The sequence below is a fragment of the Hydractinia symbiolongicarpus genome, chromosome 11, assembly GCF_029227915.1.
Source record: "Hydractinia symbiolongicarpus strain clone_291-10 chromosome 11, HSymV2.1, whole genome shotgun sequence".
NCBI classification, from domain to species: Eukaryota; Metazoa; Cnidaria; class Hydrozoa; order Anthoathecata; family Hydractiniidae; genus Hydractinia; species Hydractinia symbiolongicarpus.
The window spans coordinates 419,863-428,324 of record NC_079885.1 but is presented as its reverse complement, the minus strand read 5'-3'; the positions used below and the strand labels follow the sequence as shown (position 1 = coordinate 428,324).

The window sequence follows — 8,462 nt, the reverse complement described above, 5'->3', positions numbered from 1 at the left end:
ATTTAAAAAATCGTTCTGGAAATGCGTTTACTCCCTGGGTACTTTCTTTGTATACTTTTGACTATACGGGCCGATTCCGGGATTTTGGGAAATCGCAAGTTTTCGTTTGCCGGCGATTAAACTGCTTTTATTCAGCGTCTCATCAAAAATGAAACCATTTTTGAAAACTACAAGTCTCATGCGTTTTAGTGGTGAAAAAATAATTTAAAAAATCGTTCGGGAAATGAGTTTACTCCCTGGGTACTTTCCTTGTATACTTTTGACTATACGGGCCAAGCCGGGATTTACGGGAAATCGCGGGTTTTCGTTTGCCGGCGATTAAACTTCTTTTATTCAGCGTCTCATCAAAAATGAAAACATTTTTAAAAACTACAAGTCTCATGGGCTTTAGTGGTGAAGAAATAATTTAAAAAATCGTTCTGGAAATGAGTTTACTCACAGGGTACTTTCTTTGTATACATTCGACTATACGTGCCAAGCCCGGGATTTGCGGGAAATCGCAAGTTTTCGTTTGCCGGCGATTAAACTTCTTTTATTCAGCGTCCCATCAAATATGAAAATATTTTTGAAAACTACGAGTCTCATGCGTTTTAGTGGTGAAAAAATAATTTAAAAAATCGTTCGGGAAATGAGTTTACTCCCTGGGTACTTTCTTTGTATACTTTTGACTATACGGGCCAAGCCGGGATTTACGGGAAATCGCGGGTTTTCGTTTGCCGGCGATTAAACTTCTTTTATTCAGCGTCTCATCAAAAATGAAAACATTTTTAAAAACTACAAGTCTCATGGGCTTCAGTGGTGAAAAAATAATTTAAAAAATCGTTCTGGAAATGAGTTTACTCACAGGGTACTTTCTTTGTATACATTCGACTATACGTGCCAAGCCCGGGATTTGCGGGAAATCGCGGGTTTTCGTTTGCCGGCGATTAAACTTCTTTTATTCAGCGTCTCATCAAAAATGAAAACATTTTTGAAAACTACAAGTCTCATGCGTTTTAGTGGTGAAAAAATAATTTAAAAAATCGTTCGGGAAATGAGTTTACTCCCTGGGTACTTTCTTTGTATACTTTTGACTATACGGGCCAAGCCGGGATTTACGAGAAATCGCGGGTTTTCGTTTGCCGGCGATTAAACTTCTTTTATTCAGCGTCCCATCAAATATGAAAATATTTTTGAAAACTACGAGTCTCATGCGTTTAGTGGTAAAAAAATAATATAAAAAATCGTTCGGGAAATACTTTACTCCCTGGGTACTTTCTTTGTATACTTTTGACTATACGGGCCGAGTCCTGGATTTACGGGAAATCGCGGGTTTTCGTTTGCCGGCGATTAAACTTCTTTTATTCAGCGTCTCATCAAAAATGAAAACATTTTTGAAAACTACAAGTCTAATGCGTTTTAGTGGTGAAAAAGTAATTTAAAAAATCGTTCGGGAAATGAGTTTACTCACTGGGTACTTTCTTTGTATACTTTTGACTATACGGGCCAAGCCCGGGATTTACGGGAAATCGCGGATTTTTGTTTGCCGGCGATTAAACTTCTTTTATTCAGCGTCCCATCAAATATGAAAATATTTTTGAAATCTACGAGTCTCATGCGTTTAGTGGTAAAAAAATAATATAAAAAATCGTTCGGGAAATGAGTTTACTCCCTGGGTACTTTCTTTGTATACTTTTGACTATACGGGCCAAGCCCGGGATTTATGGGAAATTGCGGGTTTTCGTTTGCCGGCGATAAAACTTCTTTTATTCAGCGTCTCATCAAAAATGAAAACATTTTTGAAAACTACAAGTCTCATGCGTTTTAGTGGTGAAAAAATAATTTAAAAAATCGTTCGGGAAATGAGTTTACTCCCTGGGTACTTTCTTTGTATACTTTTGACTATACGGGCCGATTCCGGGATTTAGGGAAATCGCGGATTTTTGTTTGCCGGCGATTAAACTTCTTTTATTCAGCGTCCCATCAAATATGAAAATATTTTTGAAAACTACGAGTCTCATGCGTTTAGTGGTAAAAAAATAATATAAAAAATCGTTCAAGAAATGAGTTTACTCCCTGGGTACTTTCTTTGTATACTTTTGACTATACGGGCCAAGCCGGGATTTACGGGAAATCGCGGGTTTTCGTTTGTCGGCGATTAAACTTCTTTTATTCAGCGTCTCATCAAAAATGAAAACATTTTTAAAAACTACAAGTCTCATGGGCTTTAGTGGTGAAAAAATAATTTAAAAAATCGTTCTGGAAATGAGTTTACTCACAGGGTACTTTCTTTGTATACATTCGACTATACGTGCCAAGCCCGGGATTTGCGGGAAATGGCGGGTTTTCGTTTGCCGGCGATTAAACTTCTTTTATTCAGCGTCTCATCAAAAATGAAAACATTTTTGAAAACTACAAGTCTCATGCGTTTTAGTGTTGAAAAAATAATTTAAAAAATCGTTCGGGAAATGAGTTTACTCCCTGGGTACTTTCTTTGTATACTTTTGACTATACGGGCCAAGCCGGGATTTACGAGAAATCGCGGGTTTTCGTTTGCCGGCGATTAAACTTCTTTTATTCAGCGTCCCATCAAATATGAAAATATTTTTGAAAACTACGAGTCTCATGCGTTTAGTGGTAAAAAAATAATATAAAAAATCGTTCGGGAAATACTTTACTCCCTGGGTACTTTCTTTGTATACTTTTGACTATACGGGCCAAGCCCGGGATTTACGGGAAATCGCGGATTTTTGTTTGCCGGCGATTAAACTTCTTTTATTCAGCGTCCCATCAAATATGAAAATATTTTTGAAAACTACGAGTCTCATGCGTTTAGTGGTAAAAAAATAATATAAAAAATTGTTCGAGAAATGAGTTTACTCCCTGGGTACTTTCTTTGTATACTTTTGACTATACGGGCCAAGCCCGGGATTTATGGGAAATTGCGGGTTTTCGTTTGCCGGCGATTAAACTTCTTTTATTCAGCGTCTCATCAAAAATGAAAACATTTTTAAAAACTCGGGCAACTTACGGACAGTCTCCAATTATTTCGGGTAAAACACGGGTATACCGCGTTTTATCATAATCGTCTACCGCGTTTTGCTATCTGACGTGCTTTTTGTCGTTTCAAGTTTGTGAAGAAGACAAGAAGGTGCCGCCATTTTTGTGTTTTTGTGTTGACAGAAATGGTTGGTTGTACCATACATTTGGCTGTTAAGGTATTTGTGATCACGCAGTAAAAACAAGGTTTGTAATATTATTTATTCTATATATTTGAAATTTTCTATATTCTATTTGCCTATAGCTACCTGTCAAAATTATATATATAGTAGCTATAGCAAAAGCTAGCTATATATTTCTGGAAGTGTTTACCTAAACTTTGTAACTGTCAGAGCTATACATAGCCTTTCTGGCTGTTATATACATAGATATATACATAGATAGATATATACAATATAAAAACAGTTAGTCAAGAAATTAAACTGTTTATGTAGTTCTTAGATCACTGCAGATTACTTAGCTAAATAGTTGTGGGTGCAAATCCTACCTCTGTACGAAAGAGTAGCTTAATTAGAAAAGCAGTTTAGCTAGTATTCTCTTGATTTAGGGTGCAGATATATAACCCACATAATGGATTGTAAAAATGGACCTTTTTAAGACTGTTAGCTAGCTAGCTATTTCTTCTAAGTTTTGCACAATACAAGATTATTGCGTATTAAGCCCGTCAAAGCAACAACAAATACTTTGATATCTTTTTAAAGGTATTAATTTCCTTCTCGTGTTGTTCTTGTTTTTTCGTTTGTGCAAAATGATGATCCACAATAATATAAAAATACATTTCCCATACGAAACGTATCAGAAAAAAAGTTTTGTATATATATATATATCAAATGTTTTTATTTTAGCTAGCTCTGGCTAATTTGTTGAAAAATATGCTTCTTAAAATTTAAAAGCGCATATTGATCCTTTTGCTGAAAAACTAAATATTTGTCCATTGTTCAAGAATTTTTTTGGCGTGGTAATTTAATTTATATTTCTCCATGTAAATTTTATTTGATTTAAGCTCTTCTGTATTCGGCATCTTAAAATTTTTTGCTATGAAGTCTTTTTCCCAATCTTTCGTAGCTTTTTCTGCTTCATGCTGAACAGCCATCACTTTTTCACGAAAATGAATGATAAATGCTCTACATTTTTTTCTTGAATGTTCACTTTTAGTCAGCTTATATGACATATGATGACGGTCGAAGTCCTTCAATTTATCTGAATAGCCAAGAACATACATTATGTTCTTGCATACACCTGATTCAAGAATTGGGTTTTGGTCAGCTTTCGTCTGTCTGTCTCTACAGATCTTTTCCAACTTACTATTTTCTGCAGTTTTTTTAGGATTAGTAACTGAGTCAGCTATGCAAGGTTGTTGTTCCAATGTAATTGTGTTTGATGTTTCTTTCTTAAAATGAACAGCTTGGTCAACTTCTAAATCCAATAAGGAAGGTTGCTGTTCTAATGTGATATCTATCTCCATTTCTATCTCTTCATTATTATCATGTGATATATACGCATTATCATATTCTGCATTATCATCATCAGCCATCAGTTTGATATTACTTGTTATGTTTGCTTTTGGATTTGTAACGCCAGTCTGAGAGTAAGAAAGAGTTCATATGAGCTAAGAAGCAGGCTAGGTATCTGTAGAATTAAAGATAGATGTTGTCCAGATATAAGTAGATTAAGTTGGTTAGGACACTTGCAAGAATGAAGGAGGATAATTGGGTAAGAAAGTGTAGAGATAGACTTGATACAGAGGAATTTGAGTTGGGGGCTATTAATATACCCATCCTACAGACAGTAAGCCAAGAATGACGTATTACTTACTTCTTCAAGTGCCTTGCATTCTATTAAATCTCCATTTTCGTCGAAAGTATTTATCTTTGTGATTGGCAATTCAATACCACGATCAACGCATTTCTTCCAACAAGCTTCTACATCTTTTGCTACTGATTGCAGGTTGTCTTGTTTGAAATTTGTCATCAAAGGCCCTTCAACTCTGAAATCATCATCCTCTTTTCCATCATGAAATATGATAATATCATTTTCTCTATGCCACCAAACACCATTACCATAGAGCAAAAAATCTGCAATTCTTTCCAAGTGTGCCTGATATTTCCGTAGAGGTAAGTTAATGTTAAAACAACTTCTTTTCTCATCTGAAAATTCAAAAAAGTTTATTTCGAAACAAAATGACAATCATACACTTTTTATCACATGTTAAAATTTTAAACAAAATTAGAAAGATTAATGTTTGAATATCAAACCAGACTTTTTATTAAGTCAAGCACTTCAAAATATATTTAATTATCACATAGAACAGCCTTTCTGTTTCAGTTTATTCCATGACGACAGAACATTGCCTACGTAAAATGACATTTTCCTGTTTTGCGTTGGCAAACTCGTGTTCGACATTTGCAATTTATATTTGTTTTGCGGCCAAATGCTGCAGTACACAAATAACAGTTAAATATTTGCCAATGTGAATTGAAAACTTTTGTTTTCATGTGGACATTCGTCTCAGCAATTTCTGAATGCCAACATGAATTAGAAAGCCAGTAGAAACAGATATTTTAGACTTACCAAGTACACTCTCTGAAAATTTCGATATTTTAGATGTGTTAGTTGATTTTCTAGAACATTCTTTGGCAATAAATTTCTGTTCAGCTTGAATACGGATGATGCTATTATCACGTATGGATTCTAAGGATCTGGCTGATGTTCTCAAACTTATTTGATTAATTTTGCTGAATAGCTGTTCTTCATTCTCTGTGTGTAAGGAGCTTGGTGAGATAATTCTCGATACTTCTGCTAAATGTGTTGTCAAGCCATGATAATAAATGCCATAAAGCTTTTGTGTAGACATTGACTTTAAATTATGCCCAAACAGATCTTGGCACAACATGGCATGCTGGAAACTAATATTATGTAATCGTAGAATAATTCGTGAGGACCTTTTTTGGGATTTAAGATATGATAACCGAACTAGCTCCATCAATGTGTACAACAACTCTTTGATTTCCTTTCTGCAAGTGCTTTGCATTGATTGGTAAACAACTATTGATGACAGCCGATAGTCAGATCCTCTCACCTTGTCCTTCGAACCATATGTGGCATCTAGGGACTGTTGAAAAATTTTATTCTCTTGAGGTGTCAACACTTCATGCAAAACATCCCACAAATTCTTGATATGTCCTTTACAATCATGCAGTGGTTCAATCGGCATCACTTCATAATTAGCAAGATTCAAGGACTCCATTGTACTATGTTCATTTCCAAAGCAAAGAGCTGGAACACGGATAATTCCTTTAAAAAAAATTGTTGACTGAATTTATAAATTTTAATGAGTGTAATTTTGAAAATAAAATCAGAATTGTTTTTATGCTTTTCAATTTTCCTCAACATATCTGATTTTCTTTTGCTTTATTTGTAGAAAAATTTTCAGACAAATATCAACTAACATCAACTTATATAAAACTTTTGCGAAAAAGGCCAAAATTTGCAAAAGTTATTTTAGTTTATCAAAAATAAAATAGCCCTAACCTGTCAAATGATTTTTTAGTAGCTGTTCAAGGTCCTTTTTGTGCAACTTTTGATGAACTGGTAAGTCACGGTCAAGGTTTCTGTAATTTACTTCAAGACCCAGTTTCTCCACATTGAGTTGTTGAAATGGAGACACAGCTTTTTGTTGTTGTCCTGCTGGGCCTGATATTACCTAAAATAATCAAAAATAGTTAGTTAAAAATAGTTAATGTTATGTAATAGAAATCTATAAATTTGTCATTCATATTTTGTTTCATTTACCTGGAATAAATAATTTTCTATACTTTTTGTCAAAATTACAAATAACGAACAACTTATTTTGAAATTTATGTACCTTCTTCCTTCTTTGTTCCAAGGACACTATTTTGTTACTGTAGACATGGGCTATATCTGTAAATCTTGATTTTTTGCATCCACAAAGACAGGGAAAGTTTCCACCATGAGAGTTACCACTCTCGTATTGTATTTCAGGATGGTCACCTAAAATATAAATGAATTCCTGTTATCCTTTTTTAAATAAATTGTTGCATTATGCAGATTAAACTTGTGTGAATTGAATTCCATCAACATACCATGAAAAAACCTTATCACATCAACCACTTTCTTATCATTGACAATTAATGGGTCAGACAATTTTCTAATGTCATTAAGTCTGGTTTCGACATATGAAAGCTTCTCTGCAATGCTATCCTGGGCAAAACCAATAATATAAACGGATGGACGCTCCACAAGTTCTTGAACATCATGACAAATTCCTAAAATTTAATTTAGCGAACATTATTAAGTGGCATTTAATGTCTACTATCAAAGTAAAAGAAGTAAATATTTTTGATTTTAGATATCTAGAATTTTGGTGATCAATAACAATACTTCTAAATGACATACCTGTTTTTGCATACATTTCCTCATCTGTATAAAATAACTTGTCATCGTAAACAACTTTGACAGTCAATAGTAAATGGCCAGCACTCAAAAGTGATGCATGATCAGACCATAGTATGAAGTATCTTGTCAAAGCACCTTTTGGATTTCTCATAATCCCCAAACTTTGATGTTCTTCAAAAATCTTTCTGCGAATGTCACTCAGTGGTATACAACGACCAGATACTGTGAATTCTTCATTGAAAATCACTCCATTCTTTATCACAGCTTTTTTATATTTTTTTGGCTCAACCAAAGATCCTAATAGAATATCTCCAGATTCAATCTTCTTCAGTATCTCCTCTTTTATTTTTTCAAATGTAGGGGGCATAGGAACCGACACTCCACTTCCATCTGTAAAAAATGAAATGTTCTCAATATCTCTCTTTCTGAACAAGGAATGTTAAGTTGATTGTACAAACGCTACGATATATACATCCTCTTTTTGTATAATACATATTTCTAAAAGTATTGTGAAGATGCAATGTGTTTTAGGTAAACATTGTTCTACACACAGAAATCTACTGTAACACTTGAAAGAATTTAAGAATCTTTTGCTATAAATTATACAGATTTGATGACAAGACACAATGTTGGAAGCGTACATTATATATCAATTCTTCTTTTTTTTAGGTACTCACGTGGAAACTTTTCATATTTTCGACGATATTTGCATGGGTTAACAAAATTGTTTGCAAATTTTGATAAATCAACACCGTTATCTTCGAGAAATTCCTTAACAACTGTATTTCCAGTAGTTCCAGGTATATGATATTTTCGGGCCAAGTCAGAGTAATTTATCTGCAAGAGGAAATAAATCGATGTGTCACACAAGTTATTTTTTTGTTCAAAATTGGACAATGATATAAATGGCAATGTGTTCAACACAAATGTTAACAGATACATGAAGATATACCTTACTACCAACATCCATTCCTAACACTTCTTCAAGTAGAGCATGACGATCGAAA

At 34.0% G+C, this 8,462-nt stretch overlaps 1 protein-coding gene across 1 annotated transcript; it reads right to left on the bottom strand.

Annotated features, from left to right (window-relative positions):
- Nucleotides 1-3,094: 3,094 nt before the first annotated feature.
- On the bottom strand, nt 3,095-8,116 carry LOC130613854 (uncharacterized). Its single transcript, XM_057435209.1, has 7 exons — nt 7,456-8,116; nt 7,143-7,325; nt 6,905-7,050; nt 6,571-6,742; nt 5,611-6,333; nt 4,855-5,186; nt 3,095-4,621 (listed from the first exon to the last, which is right to left on the bottom strand). Exons 1-7 carry the CDS (start codon nt 7,820-7,822, stop codon nt 3,959-3,961), a joined length of 2,586 nt encoding a protein of 861 aa, XP_057291192.1. The 5' UTR covers nt 7,823-8,116; the 3' UTR covers nt 3,095-3,958.
- Between the last annotated feature and the right edge of the window lie 346 nt (nt 8,117-8,462).

What these genes read in the sequence shown, in the direction of transcription:
- LOC130613854 (XM_057435209.1), bottom strand. Translation starts at nt 7,822, where the DNA reads ATGCCCCCTACATTTGAAAAAATAAAAGAGGAGATACTGAAGAAGATT. An exon ending in ACTAAAAAATCATTTGACAG is followed by an intron (nt 6,334 to 6,570) that starts GTTAGGGCTATT and finishes TTTTTTTTAAAG; the next exon opens with GAATTATCCGTGTTCCAGCT. An exon ending in ATTTTCAGAGAGTGTACTTG is followed by an intron (nt 5,187 to 5,610) that starts GTAAGTCTAAAA and finishes TTGAATTTTCAG; the next exon opens with ATGAGAAAAGAAGTTGTTTT.